The sequence below is a fragment of the Canis lupus genome, chromosome 15 (assembly GCF_011100685.1).
Source record: "Canis lupus familiaris isolate Mischka breed German Shepherd chromosome 15, alternate assembly UU_Cfam_GSD_1.0, whole genome shotgun sequence".
NCBI lineage: Eukaryota > Metazoa > Chordata > Mammalia > Carnivora > Canidae > Canis > Canis lupus.
Genome location: NC_049236.1, coordinates 6,817,924 through 6,842,531, shown reverse-complemented (window position 1 = coordinate 6,842,531; position 24,608 = coordinate 6,817,924). Strand labels below are relative to the sequence as shown.

Below are 24,608 nucleotides of genomic sequence, written 5' to 3'. Positions count from 1 at the left end.
TAATTATTTTTTTAAATTTAAATTCTGAAACCGTAATTTGAGAAGATATAATATGCACCCTTGTTTATTGCAGCATTATTTACACTAGCCAATATGGATCAACCTTAATGTCCCAACGATAGGTGAATGGAGAAATAAAATGTAGTGTAAAAAGGAAAGAGAAAAAAAAAAAGGTATATATACACAGTGGAATATTATTCAGCCATAGAAAAGAATGAGATCTTGCCCTTTGTGACAACATGGTTGGACCTAGAGAGTATTATGCTAAATGACATAAGTCAGAGAAAGAAAGAAACCATATGATTTCACTTGTATTTGGAATCTCCTAAAACAAATGAACAAACAAAAAAGGAGAACCAGACCCATAAATACAAAGAAAAAACTGGTGGTTGTCAGAGGGGGTGGTGGTTAGCAAAAAGTAGTCAAGGGGAATGAGAGGTGCAGAATTTCAGTAATGAAATGAGTAAGTCATGGGGATGAAAGGTATAGCATAGGGAATATAGTGAATAGTAGTGTAATAGTGTCATATTAGTGATACGTGGTAACTACAATTCTGGTGAGTATAGCATAATGTATAACATATAAAGTTGTTGAATCATCATGTTGTATACCTGAAATTAATATAACAATGTGTGTCAACTCTACTTCAATTAAAAAGAAAAAAAAGAAAACAAACATTCTTACTTATCAGCAGTCCTCTTGTCTTTCCCTTCGGCTTTAAAGATTTTTTATTTATTCATTTATGATAGACATAGACAGAGAGAGAGAGAGAGAGAGAGAGAGGCAGAGAGAGAAGCAGCAGGCTCCATGCCGGGAGCCCGACGTGGGACTCGATCCCGGGACTCCAGGATCGCGCCCTGGGCCAAAGGCAGGCGCCAAACCACTGAGCCACCCAGGGATCCCCAAGCCACCCAGGGATCCCCTCCCTTCGGCTTTAAGCAGGCACTAATCCATTTTGTTCATATTATGGTTTTGAAATGTTTACCAGTGTCAAAAAAAAGGAACTTGGTGGATGATATTGTAAATAAACTTGTTAATTGTTTGGCATCAGTGGCAGTATTTTTTTTTTTTTTAAGATTTTATTTATTTATTCATGAGAGACAGAGAGAGAGAGAGAGAGAGAGACAGAGGCAGAGACAGAGACATAGGCAGAGGGAGAATCAGGCTCCATGCAGGGAGCCTGACGAGGGACTTGATCCCTGGTCTCCAGGATCAGGCCCTGGGCTGAAGGCAAAGCGCTGAGCCACCCCGTCTGCCCAGTGGCTGTATTTTTAGTCTTTGTTTTTGTTTTCTGTTTGGGAGGGAGAGAAGGGGAAGTAAGAAAACAAAGGTTTTGTTTTGAGCCAGAGATTAGAAAATTGAATCATAGAATTTTTGCCATTCAAACAGGTGTCTTCTGATGTTCCTCCCGTCTAGGTTTTTTCATTTAATCTAAGTCATAGTTGCTACTATTTCTCGTGTCCAGTATAATTTTTTTATTTTATAACTTTAATTAATATATCTCCTTTCCATTTTGTTAAATACTTTTCATAATAATAAAATTGGTGTGGTCTAAATTCTAAGTTTTTTTTTTCCCCCTTTTAGAACATGAAAATCATTGATCTTTTGTGTTCCAGCTTGCAGACAAGTCTGATATCAGCCTGATTCTTGTTTCTTATAGAACAGTCTTAGTTGGGAGACTAAATCACAATATATTCTCCCTTAGGTTTTATAATCAGCTCACAATATGAAATGGTATATAATCCAAATTACCTTAGAAAATCCCTTTAACTTACCCATAAAGTATAGACATGCCACCATTGGAAATGTCACTACTGTGTTTTATCTTTTCTTATATCATTGAGCAAGATTGTAGTCTCTTTGGTTGTACAGGCAGTGTACAGACGCAGTATTGTACAAAATGTACCTTACATTTAAACACTTAGATCCCCCTCAGTGCAGACAAGTATTCATTTTTTGGCTTGCAGTCACATGTTCCATTTCTCTTTTATTCTGGAGCATAACTTATTGGGTGGTTGATAAATGGAGTGGCCTTTATTATTTCTTTTTCATGTTTATATAGTTGAGTTCAGTTATGTTGAATGTGGTTTATAAATCATCTACACTATGATTCTTTTTATTTGTCCTTTGTTTTCTTTTGGAATTCTGAAATTTCACCAAGATGTGTCTTTTTTTCTTCTCCTTTTCGGTATTTGGTGGGCTCATTCACTCTCAAATATTTGTATTTTTTGTTTAGGAAAATTTTCTTTTTTTATTTCAGTTTTCCATTGTTCTCTCCTTTGGGGAAGACTTTGAGATTGTTCTTAAACCTACTGCTTCAGTCTTTCCATGTCTTCATATAGGCTATCTTTTCTAGCTCTTTTACTTTGTTTTATGTTTTTTTTTTTTTTTTAGAGATTTTATTTATTTATTCATGAAAGACACAGAAAGAGAGAGGCAGAAGACACAGGCAGAGGGAGAAGCAGGCTGCACGCAGGGAGCCTGACGTGGGACTCGATCCCGGGTCTCCGGGATCAGGCCCTGGGGCTGAACGTGGCGCTAAACTGCTGAGCCACCCAGGCTGCCCTGTTTTTGTTTGTTTGTTTTTTTTTTTTTAAACAGAACTTTATCACTGGGATTTCCAATAAAATTTTAAATTTTGCAGTCATTTTCCTATTTCCAAATATTCTCTCATCTCCTTTCCACAGTTGTTTTTAGTTTTTTGTATCTGTAGCCTCTTAGATATTTCAGATACCACTTAAAATACTTTTTATAAGTTTCCTTGCTGTAAATTAATTGCTTCCTTCTGGAGTATTTGTTTTTTGTTTTTTTTTTTTTCTTCTGGAGTATTCTGTTTATTCACCTTGAGCCTTCTCCTTCATGTAGTTATTTTATTTCAGAAACCTGGGATCATTGATTGTTTCTTTACATTTATATATATCAGATACTATTAATTTACTACAGCCAGCGATGGTGTTTCCTCTGTAGTTACATAGATATCTGGGTAGTTCTTTTTTCCTTTTAAGTTTCTGCCTTGAATGGGGAGACACTCTGGGTTTTAGTGGGCAAGACGTATCAAGAAGCAGCCTTATGTTCTTGCCTCATTGATGAGTAGTCGGTAGGAAAGTAAGAGGCTGGAATGCTCACACTTGCCAACATGAGACTTTTATAGACTAAAGTGGAGCATGTGAGTGTCTTTAGCTCCTGGGTAGAGTTGCCTTGGCTCTACTTCTCCCCTCTTCCACTCCTCCCCGCCCCCCGGCCCTCCAGTCTCTGTTTTTTTTTTATTTTTTTTATTTATTTATTTATTTATTTATTTATTTATTCATTTACTTATTTATTTTAATTAATTAATTAATTATCAAATTCTGTCTTAAAAATCCTCTACACCCAGCATGGGACTCAAACTCACAACCCACAGATCCAAGTTGCATGCTCCACCATTGATTGAGCCCCACCCCCTCCATCTCTGTTTTAAAGATCCAAAATCACCTCAGACTTGGCCCTGCTTCTGTCTTAGGCCCTAACATATTGAAATAGGAACTATCCCTATAGCATGCCAACTTTCATTAGAACAGCAGATTTCTGGCTAAGAGCAAACCCTATTTGATGCTGATCTAATTTTTATTAGAAGTTTTATATAGTTATCAGTAAGTTCTCAATAAATGTTGGCTGTTACAAATATACACAACTATCTATCTTGTGACGTAAAAGTGATTTAAAAATAAGCTATATGAAAAAAACTATATGAGGGCATGTATTTGTTTTTGGTTTGGGATTTTTCACATAAGGATTTCTTTTGTTTTTTCTAAATTATATTTTACTCTATTTGGCCGTGTTTTATGTTGTGAATTTGTATGCTTTGGGTTGAAAATTACAGCTTTTGGGGAGTGAGGAAAGATGCCAGAAGGTATGATAGAATCTGACAATAATGTTACTTTTCTTTTTCCTTTTTTGCTTTTTCAGTTTGAGCAGAAAACTGGTGCAGTTTTTGATGAAATTGTAGAGAACTGTAAGTACCACTTTAGAAAAAAAAAAAACCAGTCATGTCTTTAGATAGATAATAATTGAGTCTCCATTTATCTGTAACAGCTTTTGGTTAGGGCTTACTAACGTGATGGTACAATTTGATTCAGTTTAGATCTCATCACCCTGTTGGTATTTTTAGCAAGTTAATCTTAATTTTGTAAGAGTTTTAGTTTTTTTTAGTAAATATTTTATTTTCAGTTATTAATGTTGAAATATTGCCACACTTTATGTATGAATCATATAGAAGTTTAGACATACCATTTGGTAAAGCTTTCTACTTTGTTTAAGGGTCTCTTAGTTTTCTGTGTATATTCTTTCAGTGTTACATAATTCTCCTAAAAAAAATCCAGCTTTGTTTCTTAGGATTATAAAAGTAATACATTCAATTTTACGATACAAAAATGAAAAAAGCAGAAAATGAAAGTCTTTGTCTTTACTGTTCTCTGAAGATACCAGTTTTAAAAGTTAAATATATATCTTTCCAGACTTTTTTTCTGTGAATATTCTAGATCTATATATGGTGAATGGGGATGTATGTCTGTAGGGATCATGTGGGTACTGTTCTTGCATTTTTCGTTCAGCTGCTTATACATCTTTCTGTGTCAATGGATTTTGAATTATTACGTCCTTTCTGATGGCTACTTGGTATTTTATTATATGGCTGTATTATAATTTAACCAACTTCCTGTTTTATATATGTATTTATCTTCAGTTTTTCATTATTTACAAACAATATTGAGTATGTATTCCTATATACATTTTTGTCTACTTGTTGAAGTAGACAGAGGGAGTATATCCTTTTCTCTAGAATAAAGTCTAAGAATAGAACTGATGAATCATCAAAGGATGTTTGTGTGCTTATGAAGGATGGATTTTGTTATCTAGAGTTACAGAGTCAAAGAGAATATACATTTCTTTTTTTTTTTTCTTTAAGGTAACTTCCATTAGGATCTATGACTGCTGTTTTTTTCTCTTTGGAATTTAGTTTTTTTATTTTTTATTACTTTTATTTTTTTATTTTTAATTTTTTTTAGTTTTTTATTTTTATTTATTTATTTATTTATTATTTTTATTTATTTTTTTTTTTGGAATTAGTTTATTAATATTTTTTGAGGGGATCCCTGGGTGGTGCAGCGGTTTGGCGCCTGCCTTTGGCCCAGGGCGCGATCCTGGAGAACCGGGATCGAGTCCCACATCGGGCTCCCGGTGCATGGAGCCTGCTTCTCCCTCTGCCTGTGTCTCTGCCTCTCTCTCTCTCTCTCTCTCTCTCTCTCTCTCTCTGTGTGACTATCATAAATAAATTAAAAAAAAAATTAAAAATTGTCATCTTTTTACCATCACGATTTTTAGTGTTGGTTAAAAATGTTTTCCTTATCTTTTGAATATTTGCTATCCTAGTTTCTTGTAGTACTTAGAAAATATTTTTGTAAAATATTAAATAAACATAAATATTTATGACATGTGAGCTATATTAAAAATAAAAACCCTTGGCTTCATCACCCAGCTTTTTAAGAATGTACATTATCATGCCATTTTGTTCTTCTCTCCAAATAGCTATTATCCTGGATTTTGCTTATTTCCTTTACATTATTAATCAAGATGTTGTTTAGTTTTGTTTATGGACTTTGTGTTGTTTTTGAATTATACTGTATACGTTGCTACTTTGTAAAAATTATATATTTCTGAGATTTGTACTGTTGCATGTAGCTCTTGTCCATTTATCACTGATATGTATGTATTAAATACTTTATAGTTTTTATTTTTTTTTTAAATTGGTACAAAACACATATCCTAAAATTTAGCATCTTAATTACTATCTTTAAAAATTTATTTATGCATTTTAGGGGGGAGAGAGAAAGAGATCCTGTGTGAGCAGGGGGCGGAGCAGAGAGAGAGGGAAAGACAGCAGCCTCAAGCAGGACCCGAGATGGGGCTCAGTCCCAGGACCCAGAGATCATGAACTCAGCAGAAACCAAGAATTGGGTGATTCACTGACTGAGCCATCCCTGTGCCCCCCATCTTAATTATTTTAAGATTATTTTAATCTCAGTGTTTTAAGACTGAGCCACCCAGGTGCCTTTATTTATTGTCTTTTATTTTTTTTAAGGAAAGAAATATATATATATTTTAAAGATTTTTATTCATTTATTTGAGAGAGAGAGAAGGAAAGAGCACAAGCAGGGTGAGTAGCAGAGGAAGAGGAAGAAGCAGGCTCCCAGCCCAGCACTGAGCCTGATGCAGGGCTTGATCCTAGGACCCGAGGATCATGAAGGGACTCCTGACCCCTGAGCCAAAGGGAGACACTTAACTGATTGAGCCACCCAGGCATCCCCACCCAGTTGCCTTTAAAATAGCCTTTTTAAAGAATTTTTTTTGAAAGATTTTATTTAATTATTAGAGCAAGAGAGTACACATGAGTGGGGGAAGGGTAGAGGGCGAGGGAGAAACAGGCTCCCTGCTCAGGGCTTCATCCCAGGACCCCGAGATCATGAGCCGAGCTGAAAGGCAGATGCTTAACTGACTTGAGCCACCCAGGTGTCCCAAAATAGTCCTTTTAAAAAAGAACTTTTGTTCAAACCACATTTGTCACGTCAGTCTAGTTCTTTTGGTTGGGCTTCTTTGACCTCCACTCAAACGTGAACATACTTCAGAGATTCCCCATCTGTAATCTTTGGGATCTAATTTCTTTTTTGGGGCCCCTAGAAGTCAGATTGTAGGAAGTACATTGATTGCTATTATTTCTTTTCTTTTTTTTTTTAAGGTTTTATTTATTTATTCATTCATGAAAGACAGAGACAGAGGCAGAGAGACACAGGCAGAGGGAGAAGCAGGCTCCATGCCCAGAACCTGATATGGGAATCGATCCCAGGTCTCCAGGATCTTCCCCTGGGCCAAAGGCAGCGCTAAACCGCTGAGCCACCCAGGGATCCCCTATTGTTTCTAATATTGAAAGGTCTTGGGACGCCTGGGTGGCTCAGGGGTTGAGCATCTGCCTTGGATTCAGGGCGTGATTCAGGGAGCCTGCTTCTCCCTCTGCCTATGTCTCTGCATCTCTTTCTGTGTCTCTCGTGAATATTTTCATTCTGCTCCATGAGCCTAGCAGAAAATGTTACAGGTCTCATTGTCACCACTGCAATAAACTGTCTCAGTGTAGCCATACGTCATACTGTTTGTATTGCAGCAATTCAACTTTACATTTGTGGATGTATTTGTAAAGGAATAATGTGTTTCCAGTAAAACTTTGGACACTGAATTTTGTGTGTGTGTGTTTTTTTTTTAAAGATTTTATTTATTTATTCATAGACTCACAGAGAGAGGCAGAGACACAGGCAGAGGGAGAAGCAGGCTCCATGCAGGGAACCCGATGTGGGACTCGATCCTGGGTCTCCAGGACCACACCCCAGGCTGCAGGTGGCGCCAAACCGCTGTGCCACCAGGGCTGCCCTGGACACTGAATTTTGAATTTCACATAATTTTTTCATTGTCAGGAAATGCTTTTCCTTTGATGTTTTTTTTTTTTTTTCTCCAACCATTTGAAAAATGTGAAAACCATTCTTAGCTCATAGGTTGTACCAAAAAACTCCCTGCCAAAAAACAGTTGGCTTCTGGATTTGGTATGTAGGCATAGTTTACCTACTCTTGGTCTAGAGTGTATATATGGGAAGATGATTGCTGAGGCCTAAGCTATGTATATTCTCAACTTTACCTGAAATGCAAAATTTATTTTCCTGAGTAGTTTTATCTATTTACACTTAGACCATTGTGGTTAGTTTTGTTTGCTGTGTATCTGGCAAACACTGATATTATCAGACTTTAAAATTTTGTCTGTATGGTGGATATAACATGGAATCAATATTTTTTAAAAATTTGCATTTCCTTCATTAATAATTTAGTTGAATTTTTTCATGTTTATTATCCATTTCTTATTCCTTTGGCAAAATGCCTGTTCAATTAAATCTCTTGCCCAGTTGCTATTGGGTTGTTGGTCTTTTCTTTTCTTTCTTTTTTTTTTTTTTTAATTTTTATTTATTTATGATAGTCACAGAGAGAGAAAGAGAGAGAGGCAGAGACACAGGCAGAGGGAGAAGCAGGCTCCATGCACTGGGAGCCCGATGTGGGATTCGATCCCAGGTCTTCAGGATCGCGCCCTGGGCCAAAGGCAGGCGCCAAACCGCTGCGCCACCCAGGGATCCCTTGTTGGTCTTTTCTTAACTGAATTGTGGAGCTCAGTAAATACCTGGAGAAAATTTCGTGGCTTATAGCTATTGCAAATAACTTCTCCAAATCCATGACTTTTTAAAGTTTTTGCATAAGCAAAAGTTAATTTTAATGTGGTTGAATCATAGTAAATGTGTGAGTTTTATCCTTTATGTTTGCTTAAAAAAATGTTTTCTTTATGAAAATCTTACCAGGCTGAGATCAAGAAGATCTTGTATATTATTTCCTGAAATATTCATTGTTTTTCTCTCTCACATGTAGGTCTTGATTTATCTTAGATTTAATTGTTTATATATCTTGGGCTAGGGAACTTTTTTTGTTTTTATCATAATGCTAACAAATTGTCTCACCACCATTTATCAAGTACTGTTTCCTTTTTCTGGTGGTCTGGAAAACTACTCTATAATGTGTATCTGGGCTTTTTTCCACATTTTCAGTTAGGCTATTTGTTTATTCCTAGGCCAGTACCATGTTTTAATTAATTTGATATATAATAAAGTCTTGATAATCTGATATTTAACATCCCAGAAATTGCCTATTCTTGCCAGTGTTCATTTTAGAAATATTTTGCCGAGTTCCTAACAAAGCAAAATCAGATAACAACAACAAAAAAAATCTTATTGGGAATTGATTGGAATTTTCCTGAGTCTGTAGATCAACAGAGAGAATTTGTATGTATGTAGTATTGAATCTTCTATCTGTGAACTTGGTATCTTTTTCCATTTATTTAAAACTTTAATGCTTTCCAATAAATTTTTATGATCTATAAAGGATTACCTTGCAACCTTTTTTTTTGTTTTAGCATTTATTATTATTATTTTTTTGTTTTAGCATTTATATCTTACTTATTTTTAGATGTAGGATAGGATAAGATTAGAGTTCACTTTCTTTTTTCCACATAAGTAGCTTACTGTGCTACTGCATGTTAAATAATTCATCTTTTCATCTAAATAGTTAATGTTTTTGCCACTGAACTGAATTGGCACTGAGATGTATTTAAGTTCTATATATGTGGGAATCTCTTTTTGGAAAATTTACAAAATTCTGTTAATTTTTATATATTTATAAAATATTAATACCAAATATTTATTTCTATACCAGTATCATTGGTTTTATTTGTACTATTATAAGAAATATTTATTATCATTATGTTATTACTATGTATGTATTGGCTTTTGGGTATTGATATTTATCTGCTATGTTAAGCCTTTACCTTTTTTTTTTTTTTTTATTTTTATTTATTTATGATAGTCTCACAGAGAGAGAGAGAGAGAGGCAGAGACACAGTCAGAGGGAGAAGCAGGCTCCATGCACCAGGAGCCCGATGTGGGATTCGATCCCGGGTCTCCAGGATCGCGCCCTGGGCCAAAGGCAGGCGCCAAACCGCTGCGCCACCCAGGGATCCCAAGCCTTTACCTTTTATCTTGTTATTTTATTATTTTTTTAATGTAGGCTCCACGCCCAGTGTGGAGCCTGAACTCATGACCCTGAGATCAAGATCTTAGCTGAGACTAAGAGTGGGACACTTAACCAACAGCCACCCAGGCGCCTTATCTTTTCTTATTTTAATTTTTTTTTCTTATTTTAATTTTTTAAAGAGGTATTAGAGGAAGAGGGAGAGACAAACTCAAGCAAGCTCTGTGTCTATCACGGATCCCAAACTGGGGCTTGATCTCATGACTCTGAGATCACAACCTGAGCTGAAACCAAGAGTCGAACAGAACACTTGGCCAGCTGTGCCACCGAGGCTCCCCTAAATCTATTATTCTTTTAAAATTTCAGTCTTTGGTTATCCATACATGCGACCATATCAACTAAAAATGTTTCATTTCTTTTCCCCAGTGACAACTCAAATTACATAATTTATTATTTTTGTTAAAATCTGTAGGATTAAATTAAATGATAATCAAGGTACTTGTCATCTTTGATTAATTTATGAGTCCAGTTAATTAGTTCTCATATTTTGTTATTTAGGGCTAATTATTGTTAGTTTCTGTCACATAGGCTTAGGCTTTATTACATTTAAAAAATATATTCCCAGGGACCCCTTGGGTGGCTCAGTGGTTGAGTGTCTGCCTTTGGCCCAGGATCACTTGATGGTTTTAGTTTTAGCTTTTATAATTAGGTTCATCATCCACTTCAAGTTAGTTTTTGTATATAGTGTAATATAGGAGTCAAATATATAATTTTTATGTGTGGATATCTAGTTGAGTCAGCACCATTTATGGAAAAAATTATTCTTTCTGATTGATTTACCTTGGTACTTTTGTTGAAAATCAGTTCATCTGCATGTTGGGTCGATTTCTTGGTCCCATGAGGTTCTTTGGATCTATATGTCTATTCTTATGCTGATACCACACTGTCTTGATTAATTTTATACTAAATCACATATCAAATTTGTTTTACTATTCTAGATATTTTGCATTTTCATGCAATTTTGCAGAAGCAGCTTGTCAATTTCTATGAAAAAACTTATTGGGGTTTGACTGGTATTATGTTGGGTCTGTAGATCAGTTTGGGGAGAACTGATATCTAAATAATAATGTTTTCCAATTCATGAATATTATATACCTTTCAATTTATTTAGGTACTTCTTAAATTTCTCCCAGCAATATATTATAGTTTTCAGTGTACAGGTCTTTTACATATTTTGTTATCTCTATACATTTTTAATTTCTTGTGCTATTGTGAGATAATGAAAAGTTAAATTTATTATTCAGGTACAATGTACAGATAAAAATTTACCATATTTTAAGATTATTTTTAATTGAACTTTGCACTTTGAAATGATTATAGATTTCTAAAATGAGTTCATGTGGTCTTCCAACTCTATTATTTTGTTTTTTAAGATTTTATTTATTTATATGAGAGAGAGCATGAGCAGGGAGAGGGGCAGAAGGAGGGAGAGAAGCAGGCTCCCTTTGAGGAGGGAGCTTGAGGCAGGGCTTGACCTCAGGACCTGAGCTGAAGGCTGATTGAGCCACCCAGGTGCCCCATTCCACCTCTGTTGTTTTTTTGTTTTTTTGTTTTTAGATTTTATTTATTTATTCATGAGAGACAAAGAGAGGCAGAGACACAGGCAGAGGGAGAAGCAGGCTCCATGCAGGGAGCCCGACATGGGACTCTATCCTGGGTCTCCAGGATCACACCCCGGGCTGCAGGCAGCGCTAAACCACCAGGGCTGCCCTCCACTTCTATTGTTAAATGTTTTATCTGTAGTCCTTTGCATTTACATATATATTTTAGAATTTCCATATAAATTTATACAAATAAGCTACTGGGACTTTGATTGGAATTGCAATATCTGTAGATTAATTTGGGGGGAGAAATGACATATTAAATATATGGGATTTTCTTATTTAGGTTTTCTCTAAATGTCTAAATAATTTTTAGATTATTAAGTTTTTAAGTAATCTTATACTTCTATAGATTTTGTATGTATTTTATAAAATCTAAGTATCTCTGTTTTTTGTCCAATATTTCGTCTGGATTTTTTATTTGTGGATAAATTGATGGACAGCTTTCCCCCACAGAGATAGCCAGTTATTCCTTCCTAAGTAAGTGAATAATCATCCTTTCTTTGCTTACTTGAAATGTAGTATTCCTATTTTTCATTACAGTGTAATGATTGAAAAAAGTATTTTTTTCTCGTTTCCAAATGACCTTTATTATCTTTGTAGATATCCTCCCTCAGGTTGAGGACTTTGTCTTTATTGTTTGCTGAAAGATTATTTTTCATGAATGCATATTAAATTTTGTCATGATTTCTCTTTACTGAGATGGTTAATGTTTTTTTCCTTTATCGTATTATGTGGTAATTGATTTTTCAATACTTTTTTTTTAAGATTTTATTTATTTATTCATGAGAGACAAGATCCCAAAGTTCCGGGATCATGCCCTAAGCCAAAGGCAAATGCTCAACCTCTGAGCCACCCAAGCATCCCTGATTTTTCAATACTAAACCCACTTTGCATTCATGGGATAAATCCTACTTTGTGATGATGTATTATTTGTTTTATATATTTACATTCAATTTGCTAATATTTTAAGTGTGCCAATATTTTAAGCACCTGTGTTTATGAAGGATATTGATGTAAAGTTTTTTGTTTCAAAGATTTTATTATTTATTATTTTAAATTTTTATTATTTTATTTATTTATTTGAGAGAGAAAAAGAGAGATCAAAGCTGGGGAGGAGCAGAGGGAGAAGGACAAACATACTCCTGAGTATAGAGTATAGAGCCCCATCCAGGGCTTGATCCCACAACCCTGAAATCATGACCTGAGCTGAAATCAAGAGTCAGATCTTCAACTGACTGAGCTACCAGGCACTGCAAGTTCTCTTTTGTAATGTGTTTCTCTGGTTCTGGTTGCAGAGTAATACTGGCTTTATAAAATTAGGAAGGGATGCCTGGGTTGCTCATTGTTTGAGTGTCTGTCTACAGCTCAGGTCGTGATCCCAGAGTTTTAGGATTGAGGTCCACATTGTGCTCCCCATGGGGAGCCTGCTTCTCCCTCTGCCTGTGTCTCTGCCTCTCTTTCTGTGTCTCTCATGAATGAATAAATTCTTAAAAAATATTAGAAGTATTCCTTTCTCTTATATTTACTGAAAGAATTCATGTAAGATGAGTATTACATTTCTTTAAATGTTTTATTTAGTTTATTAGTAAAGTCTTTGGGCCTCGTACTGTTCAGATTTTCTTTTTCTTTCTGGTCTTATTTGGCAATTCACACCGTTCAAGGCATTTCCTTTAAGTCAGCATAGTTGAATAGAACTTTGCATGATGATGGAAATGTTCTGTATGTACATTGTTAATGTATGGTAGCCACTAGCTATTTGTGTCAGTTGAATATTTGAAATGTCATTAGTGCAGAACTGAAGTTACAAGTTTATTTATTTTAAATAGCTATAGGTGGCTTTTGGTTTTGTGTATTGGACAGTGAAGATCTAAACTGTCAAATTCCATAAAGTTCTTTTTTTTTTTTTAAGATTTATTTATTTATTTATGATAGACATAGAGAGAGAGAGAGGCAGAGACACAGGAGGAGGGAGACGCAGGCTCCATGCGGGAGCCCGACGCGGGACTCGATCCCGAGACTCCAGGATCGCGCCCTGGGCCAAAGGCAGGCGCTAAACCGCTGAGCCACCCAGGGATCCCCTATTTCCATAAAGTTCTAAATTTTAAAATGCGTTGTCATCAAACTATTCATAGAATTTTAAAATTTATTCTTAATTGAGTGTTTATATTTTCTTTATTTTTAGCCTCTATGGAATCTTTACTACTGTACCTTTCATTCCTGATACTAGTAATTTTATGTTCTTTCTCACTTTCATTATATTAATATTTTTATTAAAATATTTACTTGTGAAATACATAAACTAAAATTCACGGTCTCAGCCTTTTTTTTTTTTTTTTTTAATAGAGAGAGGCAGAGAGAGGAGAGAGAGAATCTTAAGTAGGCTCCACACCCAGCATGTGAGCCCGACATGGGGCTCATCTCACAACCCTGAGATCATCACCTGAGCCGAAATTAAGAGTTGGATGCTTAACTGACTGAGCCACCTAGGCACTCCTACCATCTTAGCTCTTTTAAGTTTACAATTCATAATGTTAAGTACGTTGGCATTGTTATAGAACCAATCTCCATAATACTTTTCCATCTTATAAAACTATAACGATACCTGTTAAATAATAAGTCTCTATTCCTCCTTCCTCTAGCTGTGTCACCCACCCTTCTATTTTCTATGAATTTGACCACTCCGGGGACTTCATATAAGTGGAATCATAATATGTTTACTTTTTATGACTGGCTTATTTCACTTAACATCCTCAAAGTTCATCTATATTGTAGCCTGTTCCAGAATTTCCTTTCTTTGCAATTAGTAGAATTGGTGTGTCTTGTGTTTAATGAACTCCTAAGAGTAACAAAGTGAAATTATTATTATTTTACTGATGTCATTGAGGGTAAAAATTACAAGTTACTCTGTACAGTTTTATAGTTCTTAAAATGATTTTAACATTGCAATATTTTCTGGTTATAAGGGGTAGGATAAAAGCTTAGGTTCAGGGCCTGAACAGATCCTTGTTTATCTGTATAGAAAGGGATATCAGCTGATTCTGGTGTGGCAAGAAGGGAGAGAAGATGAAAATGAAAAGTTTCATTTTAAAAATAATATAACCATGTTTTAGAAATTTTGGAATTAGAAGGAGGAATATCAGGAATGTGTAACTATAGTTTGGGAAACAGTTGGACCTGTTTCCTCATACCTCTGTGGCATTTTTCTTCTGGAATTAATGGTATAAATTACTTTTATTTTGTTAATATTTCAATTTACCCTGCTTACAAAATAATATGTTGTGAAATATAAAAACTTGTAAATGTTTTACTTCATTAAAATGTATGACACAATCTTTTTTTTTTTGGTGCAAGGGAGGGGAGGGGCAGAAGGAGAGAAAGAATCTTAAACAGACTCTGCTGAGTGGTGGTAGCCTGATTTGGGTCTCAGTCTCACTAACCTGAGATCATGGCCTGAGCTGAAATCAATCAAGACTCAGTTGTTCAATGGACTAAGCCACCCAGGCGCCCTTGAATGTGTCAATTAGTAGATATTGCTGTCTTCTTGATCATTCCTTTTAGAGAACTATAAATGCCAGTGAACATTCAAAAAAGTAGTCTATTGCTTTAGTTTTCCTCAGTGAAGAACAGATGGTTATCTGTTTTATAAGGTGTTTTAGAATGTGCTTTAAAATCATTTTTTTTACTTTAATAGTGTACAAAGTAGACTTTTGAAATTGATAGCATTTAACAAATTTCTGTCGGAAGTATTTGAAGTGTCAGCATTTGTTGGTCACCTTGTAGTAATAAAATCTTTGAGTTTTAAAATCGAATTGTTCTGAATATTCCACTGGTTTCAAACTGTGTTTTCCCCTTGTGGGAACAGATAAAAGCAAAAATTATTGAAAGTAAGTTCTGTGAATCTTACCTGTGAGTTTCATCTCTCCTTATTGAATGTGTAGAGGTTATATTGGCATACTTGAATAGTTCCACAATAACACATAATCAAATGAAAAGAAGACAAGAGAGCTGTAATCTTTAGTTGGGACTTCCTGAGGAAACTCATTCATCTTCATTAGGACTTGACATAGATTGTTAGTGATTGATCTGACTGAAGTAAATGGTTCATCTCTGGTGTGGTGGGGCATTCATTGGTTCATCTTTGTTGGTAGAAGATTCAGGTGGGGCTTTGCGGAAGAAATTGGACCAGCTAAGAAGTTAGACTTGGTTAATCATCTGAAGATTGCTTTCAACCGCGGGGTGCAGTGATCTATTATCTGCATAGTTTATTTGTGACTGGTTCATAAAAAACTAGAGCCTGCTACTCAAAGTGTAGTCTGTGGATCAGTAGTATTAGCATCATCTGGGAGTATGTTAGAGCTCAAATTCTGGCTCTCATCCTTGACCTACAGAACCAGAATCTTTGGGCGATGATGTAGAACTCAGGTATCTATTTCTGGCAAGTTCACGAAGAGATTATGATGGAGAGTAATCACTCAGAAAGCATTGCTTTTCACTCAATGATATTCAAGTATTACTGTGCATTAGAAGTAAAATTATTTAGGAGTGCTTTTTTTTTTAAGATTTTATTTATTTATTCATGAGAGACACAGAGAGAGGCAGAGACACAGGTAGAGGGAAAAGCAGGCTCCATGCAGGGAGCCCGATGTGGGACTCGATCCCAGGATCATGACCTGTGCCAAAGGCAGACGCTTAGCCGCTGAGTCACCCAGGCATCCCAGGGGTGCTTGTTTTTAGATATTTTAAAGTGAGATGAAATTTACATGTAGCATTGGATTAGTTTTATGTGTACAACATATTGCTTTGCTTTACGTATGTATTATAAAATGATTACCACAATAAGTTTAGTTAACATCCATTGCCAGTTACTTATTTTAATTTTGGAACACTGTTAGAAATTTATTTTACCTGGAGACCTATGTGTGTACAAGCATTTTTCATAGTACTACTGACACTCTGAATGGTATACTTTGTTTTCTGTTCTAGCCTTTTTTTTTTTCCTAACTCCACACCCAACATGGGGCTTGAACTCACAACCCTGAAATGAAGAGTCATATTTCTGTGCTTGCTGATCCAGCCAGGTGTCTCTTATAGCCTATTAAAAGACAATTTTCCTGGCCCTTGCTTACTAATTAATGGGTGATACTTGCAGTTTGAAATAACACTGGATTGTTGTATTCTAATTATTATCCTGTTAACGTGAAAAATTTTGGGGATCCCTGGGTGGCTCAACGGTTTAGTGCCTGCCTTCGGCTTGGGGTGTGATCCTGGAGTCCCGGAATCAAGTCCCACATTGGGCTCCCTGTATGGACCCTGCTTCTCCCCCTGCCTGTGTCTCTGCGCCTCTCTCTCTCTCTCTGTCTCTCATGAATAAATAAAATCTTTAAAAAAATAGAAAACATGAAAACTTATCTCTTGGTTACTGGCCTATTAGTAGCCAGGATTGTTTTTCATCTTAGGATCATATATATGAATTACTATTCTTTCTATTATTCTAAGTGTGCCCTAATGAGAATCAGGGTCTGTCAATAAGAGCAGAAGCTGGAATGACTGTCGAAAAGCAGCTAGTACTTTCAGACAAAGCCATGTAAATTCAGCTGTTGATGAATTGCATGTTTACCAAATGTCCATTGTTTCCAAACCCATTTCTTTTAGTAGTACTTGTCAATGTAATTGTGTGATTTTAATTATTTTTACACTAATGAAATATCCTCTGGAAAGTGAGGTGTTTCTGTGAATAATTTGAATGCTTTGGAAAAACTTAGTAAGTCAGTAAAAACATGGAGATGCAAGTGTCTTTATTTTGTCATTCTGCTTTAAAGAAATGAAAATTGCAATCATGAACTTTGCATTATAGGTTTGACTTGTTCAAAAAAGAACTCAGATTAGCATGCACCTTTTGCAAGTCTTGGTTGATCATCCAATGACTGGCCAGTGTGCCTTTCTATATTCCAAATAAAAGCAAATGTTTCATTTTTTTAATGATTCCTGATTTTATTGGATTTTTAACTATTAAACTACATTCCTGATCTTCTCCCTCCAGTGAGGCTTTCATTATTAAGGAAATTTTATTTTATTGAGTAACAATAAATCATCTCTTAGAAATGTCTCTCACAAAATACTAATTTTACCTTTTAATTAAAATGAACCAAGATTACCTCATTTTTTGCTTATTGTTACTTGTTTTACATTCTTCAGTTTGTTTTCTTTTGATTGTTTTTTTTAAATATAAGAGAAAAGCAGCTTCAGAATTGTTAGAAAACCATGATTTTTAAAGTTAAAATTATAATATTTATTTCTGAAAATTATGCTTTGATTAAAAGCAAAAATGTGTGAAGGAATCAAGTAATATATTGGCAATGAAAGTAACAGCCCTTTTGCAGTGTTCATTTATGTGTTTATTGGATTTCTTAGTTGGTGTTTGTACCTTAACATGAAATGGTTCTTAGGTATAGTGTAGAAATATCAGTATGCTTCTTAAAGCAAAGTCTAAGCATGAAGACCAGAAATAAAAGCTGACTTGGCATCATGACATTTACTTTCATTATAAAACACAGTGTCCTTAAATTGCTTAAAATAACTTCCATTCTACTTTCACAAAGTCTTACAACTTACTTGCATTTAACACGTGTTCCTTTCATTCTTTTACAATGGAAGTTTATGTACAGATCACATCCCCTATTGCACATAGATTTTTCTTCTGATCTCATTAGTTGTTCCTTCTTTATTGGATCATTCCCGTGTGCATACTACAAGCTGTAATAGTCTCCATTTTAAAAAAACAACAACAAAACCAACAACTCACAAGGAAGTTAAAAAAGTAACAAGGAAAACAGAACATAAATTCATAGAAAAACTTTTTCTACAGATTTTAATCCAGTTTCTGCTTATTTTCTTTAATTTGGGCACAGTTCTTGTAGAGAGTTGTGAGTACTTAAGGTTCCCTCTTTCTGTCTTTTCCGTCTCTGTTCGGATCATCCCACTCCAGCTTGTACACTCATCTTTCCACTGATAAAGCTCTTGTCAAGTTAGAAGTTCATTTCAGCTTTGCCAATATTGATACCATTCTTAACCTTCATTTTATGTGTTATCTGAGCAGCAGTTGCTATGGTTGATCAGTCCTTCCTTATTCATTTTTTAAAATTTTTATTTTGTTTTATTTTATTTATTTTATTTTATTTATTTTTATTGGTGTTCAATTTACCAACATACAGAATAACCCCCAGTGCCTGTCACCCATTCACTCCCACCCCCCACCCTCCTCCCCTTCTACCACCCCTAGTTCGTTTCCCAGAGTTAGCAGTCTTTACGTTCTGTCTCCCTTTCTGATATTTCCCACACATTTCTTCTCCCTTCCCTTATATTCCCTTTCACTATTATTTATATTCCCCAAATGAATGAGAACATATAATGTTTGTCCTTCTCTGACTGACTTACTTCACTCCGCAGTCCTTCCTTATTCAAATACTTGCTTGGGTAGCCTGGCTGGCTCAGTTGTTTAAGATCTGCCTTTGGCTCAGGTCAGGATCCTGATGTCCTAGGAACTAGCTGGGCATTGCATCAGGCTCCCTGGCTCAGTGGGAAGCCTGCTTCTCCTTCTCCTTCCAGCTTGTGTTCTCTCTTGCTGTCTCTGTCTCTCTCTCAAATAAATAAAATCTTAAAAAAAAAAAATCCAAACAAAACTTCCTTCACTTAGCTTATTTGATATCAGTCACCTAGTTTTCCTCCTGCCTCATTGGCTGTTGCATCTTACTTCCTTTTCCTGATTCTTTCCTTTCTACCAGATTTCCACATGTTGAAGAGGACTATTTAGCTTTCTTCCATCCGTGGTAAATAAATTGGCTAGGTGATCTCATCTAGTTCCATAAATTTTAAGTGCCATCTCAGGCAGCCCCGGTGGCGCAGTGGTTTAGCGACGCCTGCAGCCCAGGGTGTGATCCTGGAGACCCAGGATCAAGTCCCACGTTGGGCTCCCTGCATGGAGCCTGCTTCTCCCTCTGCCTGTGTCTTTGCCCCCCCCCCCCCCCCCCCCCCCCCCCGTCTCTCATGAATAAATAAATAAAATATTAAAAAAAAATTTTAAGTACCATCTCTTCATTGATCCCCAAATATATATGTCATTGCTTGGCAAGATTTTGCTTTCTAATTCTTCTTTAATGTATCTCCAGTTGAAGATTTAATAAGGTTCTCAAAATTAACAGGCTCAGAGCCTAGTTACCCCTTTCCTGTGTGTTCCTCCCTTAGAGTTCCCATCTCAAGATATGATACCCTGTGTGTTATCCTTTGCTTCTTTCATACCCAATTTCTGATATATCGGGCGATGCCACTAACTTTTAAAACATACCCAAATGTGATTGTTTCTCCCCACATTCATTATTATCGTGGTCTTAGCCTCCAGTTTTTCCTTGGATTATTGCAGTAGTCTCCTAACTGTTCTTAATTCCATTCTTTTTTCTCTATAATATTTAACAGCCTTAAAGAAATACAGAAGCTAAGGTGATCCTTGTAAAATATAAATCATGTTAATCCCTCTCCATGAGCTTTTAATTACTTCCTTTCATACTTGAATATATTGCATTTTTTCCTATGGTCTGCAAATTAATAATAGACCTGTCCTCTGGCATTTTCTCTCTTCTCATTTTTTAGCACTCTTCCTTTCACTCATTCAGTTCTAGCCATATGGTCCTTGCTTTTCTTCACATATGCCAAGCATGTTCACAGTGTCTAACAGCTAGGAGTTTTCCATGAGAAATTTATGCTTTACGAGTTTCATTAGCTGCTGTGATCCCCAAATAAGTGTAATATCATGCTTTGTTCTGCAGATCTAGGCTCTGAGAAACAGAAGCGGTTTCTTTTGTTTGATTATTTGGGCCTCGAGGATGAGTGGAATTCTTGTCCAGTTAATTACTTATCTTAATATAACTAGTACTTATATTTTAACCTCATTAAGATTTGTTCAGCCTGCAGATTTCTTGTGTGATAAATAGCAAAATTTCAAATTCAGATTTGATGCTTTGTTAGAAATTGCCATCTCTGAAAAAACTTTAAATCTCAAGTGTATTGTCAAGTAAGGATAAAAATTTGTTTTCAGTAAATAGTAGATTCATGTGCTTCAAAACTCAAAAGATACAAAAAGTGTGCTTTGAAAAGTTGGTGTTTCTGTCTTCTAGCTCCTCAGTTATGATATTCATAGAAAATCAATGGAAGATTTTTTTTAATGTATAAATAATTATATATACATACATTATAAAATACATCAGTGATAGCCATATATGTGTGTGTATATATATATATGTACAGATATTCTTTGTCACTTAGATATTTTTACCTAAGTAACCTGGGAAACTCATATAAAGCTTATCTCATTCTGTTTTATAACCACATAATATAATATTGTAGGTATGTATTTTAATTAATTTAGTCTTATTGGTGGATAGGCTGTTTCCAGTTTTTGCTGCTGTATATGTTCTCTTTTCATAGTTCTCTTGCAAGATTCTGTCTGTAGGACTAATAAAACACTGTATGTTAACTATATGGAATTTTAAAAATTAAAAATCTTAAAAGTTGAAAAGCTGGCTCAAAAGGTATGTGCATTTAAAGTATGATAAATATTGCCCGACTGTTCTTTATTAGAATGGTACCAGTTTATACTCCTACAGATAGTATTTGACTGTAGCAGTTGGCAAACTTTTTTTCTTTCAAGGGCTAGATAGTAAATATTTCAAGCTTTGCAGCTCACATATGGTCTATATCACAAACTCTTCTTTGTATATATTTTTTGGCTCTTTGCCATAGTCTGACAGCTTTGGCCTGTATTATCGCTGGCAGGCTGTTATCAAAACCTTTTGTCATTACCCACCTGCTATGTGAACATGGTATCTCATTGAATTATTAATCTGTATTTCACTTAGGAGCAAAGCTCATTCTTCATGTTTCCTTTCCTGTGAAAATGTTTGTTCAAATCCTTTTCTTTTATATGCTTATTTGATTGTATTTTTATTGAGGTGTAAGAATCTTAATATTCATTAGAGAAACGATCCTTTCTGGTAGAGTATACAATAAAATTTTTCAACCAGTTTATCTATAATCTTGGTTTGCTTTGTGTTTTCTTCTCTTTAGAATTTTTTTTAAAGATTTATTTATTTTAGAGAGAGAGGGTGTACATGAGTGGGAGGAGGGGAAGAGGGAGAGAGAGAGAGAGGAGTGGAGCATGGAGCCCACCCAACATGGGCTTGATCCCATGACCCTGAGATCATAACCTGAGCTGAAATCAAGAATTGGATATTCATCCTACTGAGCCACCCAGGCGCCCCTAGGAATTTTTTAGTCATATTTGATCTGTTACTGAATAAATTAGTTGTTTATTCTAGATTTTGTGTCATTTTTAGAAAGGCTTTTCCTCACTTTAGGACTTAAAATAATTTTTTCATTTTTTATATTAGTATTTTATTTTTAATGTGCTTTTTAAAAGGTTTTATTTATTTGATAGAGCACAAGAGGGGACTGGAGAGGAGAGGGAGAGGGAGAAACAGACTCCCACTGAGCAGGGAGCCACACATGGGACTCCATTCCAGGACCCTGGGATCATAACTTGAGCTGAAGACAGACCCTTAACCAACTAAGCCATGCAGGCACCCCTTCTTTTTTATGTTTAAACCTTAAATACATCTGGAAATTATTATTATTATTTTTTTTTTCTGGAAATTATTCTGACAGGATTTAGGGATCCACTTTTTCCAAGTGGTGGTACCCTTTTCTCCCAGTACCACATTCCAAATTTAAATATAGTGATTTTGAAAGTTGCTTGCAATATTACTTTTTTTTTTAAATTTTTATTTATTTATGATAGTCACAGAGAGAGAGAGAGAGAGAGAGAGAGGCAGAGAGAGAAGCAGGCTCCATGCACCGGGAGCCCAATGTGGGATTCGATCCCGGGTCTCCGGGATCGCGCCCTGGGCCAAAGGCAGGCGCCAAACCGCTGCGCCACCCAGGGATCCCGCAATATTACTTTTTACTGTTGACTTCTTATATACTATAGAATTTAGATTAGGCTTTTGACCATATGAAATGCATATTCTTTTATCATGAACAGTTACTGCGTGTGCTATGTGGTCTGGCACTAAGGATAAAGTATTGTATAGAGAGGGCTCTAATAACCCTGACCTTTAGTTGTTTATAGTCTGGTAGATTTATCGCACCATGTGTATGTATGTGTTTTAACGTCTTCTGTATTTACATTTTCTCCTAATTCTCTCTTAATGAGAATTTTCAAGTAAATAGAACAATTGAAAGAATGGTACATTTAATATCTATAATGTGCATGCTCTCATCCCTCCCTGCCACTCTCTCTTTGGTATATACATGAAAGTAGATGTAGACATTCAGAGATTTTACAATCTGTTGTTTGATTATTATATTTAAGTAAAATTATTGATTTTCTAATTTTATTGTTTCCTCTCTCTGTTTTTCTAGTTTTGAGGAGGGGGAACCATAGCTATCCTTTGATCATTTCATCCCTAGAACTTCGTGCAGTTCTTACCACAGAACTGTTTCCTGATATCTGATAAATGAATGAGAAGGCAGTGGGAAATTGTTGAAGGATTTCAAGGGGAAGGTATAATATGGAATGATTTATGGCTTAGAAAGACAATTTGGTGTGTTTACGGAGGAGGGCAACTTGAGGAATTTTTTTTTGTTTTTTTTTTTAGAGAATTTATTTACTTATTAGCAAGAGAGCACAAGCAGGGGTAGCAGCAGGCAGAGGGAGAGGGAGAGGGAGAGGCAGACTTCCCCACTAAGCAGGGAGCCCATTGTGGAGCTTGATCCCAGGAACCTGAGATCATGACCTGATTGTAAGGCAGATGTTTAACCAACTGAGCCACCCAGGTGCCCCTTGAGGAATGTTTTTATTTAGAAGTTTATATCAATTTGGAGTTGACTATAAGTAATCCAACTCAAATAAACTTAAACAAAAAGAGGAATTTAGCTTACGTCATGGAATTAAAGGAATGGTTTGAAGAACCAGCCTCATGAATGGTTCATCTGGGCTTCAGGAACAAATAAAACAAGGCTGTTGGTACCATGAACATTTTGTCTTTGCTTCATTCTTTTTTTTATTTTTTTATTTTTTTTTATTAGGTCCAGTTTGCCTGCTCATGGATCAATTAATGTGGCTAGGGATAGGGCTTGTAAAAATATGGTTGCTTTCTAGATGTTCACATAGATGTCCCCAGTAAGAGATACGGAGTGTTGGAATGTTGCCATGTGGAGAAGATGGATTTGAGACATATTAAGTAGTACAGTTGACAGAATTATTCAGAGGGAAGGAGAATTGGACTGATTCTCTCTTCATGAGCAAACTGCTGGCTTGGTGATGCTATTAATCAAGTGACAGAAATATAAGAAGAGTCTGCTTGGAATGGGAACATGATGAGCTTGATTTTAGAAGTTTAAGTTGGAGATCCTTAGGGACTTAGAGGAGCTAGGTGAATGTGGAGATCTGAATCTTGGAAGAAAGGTGTAAGGTAAAGTGCTTAGGAAGTTCACAGCAAAGGTGAAAGCTAGAGTGGTGACTGAAACAGTCCTGAGTTTATAAAAGAAGGGAACTGGAATATTAAGAGCATCAACAGAAGACAAGGTAGTATGAAATAAATTAATAGACTAGTTAAAAAGTTAGGAAGAAGTATAGTGTCATAGAAACCAAAGGCCTTTTATCCGGGAGGGATAGGCCATATAGGGATTGAAAAAATCAGTTGGATTTGACCATTAGGAAATCACTGAATATCTTAATGACAGCAGTTCCGATGCAAAATTGAGACCCAGGCTGCATTAGGTTCAGAGGATTAATGCCTGGGGGATGAAGTAGAAACAAACCAGCATAGACTTTTTTCTAGAGATGTGACCGTGAAGCAGAAATAAATGAGGGCCATGGAAAAAATAAGGGCTGGGAGGGTTTTTGGTTTTATTTTGGAATGAAAGAGATGTAAGCATGTAGTTTCAAACAGTAAATAGTTTTTAAATTTATCCTGGCTTGAATAAATTTTATTCTCTATGTATAAATATTTACTATTGTAAACATTAACTCCTGTTTATTAGAGTTGGACCAGAGACAGTGAGACTTTAAGACCAGAGACCTGGGTTCTGATATCAGTTCCCCAGAATAATCACTATAATAATTAAAATGATCACTTTTATATTCCCTTCTGTGTGTCAGTCACTGTGTTATTAGGCCTTTTATACATACTATCATTAATCCTCACCACAGATTAATCTCTAAGGTGAGTATTACCCTGTTTTATACGTGAA

At 35.6% G+C, this 24,608-nt stretch overlaps 1 protein-coding gene across 6 annotated transcripts in view; it reads left to right on the top strand.

Annotated features, from left to right (window-relative positions):
• ZMYM4 (zinc finger MYM-type containing 4) overlaps nt 1-24,608 on the top strand; it is a 131,481-nt gene that overhangs the window by 52,852 nt on the left and 54,021 nt on the right. For 5 of the 6 annotated variants that reach the window (XM_038557945.1, XM_038557941.1, XM_038557942.1 and 2 more), the window contains one exon: nt 3,946-3,991. Coding sequence is in view for 2 of the 6 variants with exons in the window: in XM_038557939.1 (XP_038413867.1) it covers nt 3,946-3,991 (46 nt within the window). In the remaining 4 variants the exon portion in view is untranslated. Of the gene's footprint in view, nt 1-3,945; nt 3,992-22,775; nt 22,918-24,608 lie in introns of those variants that run through there. The other variant, XM_038557940.1, reaches the window with a different exon arrangement.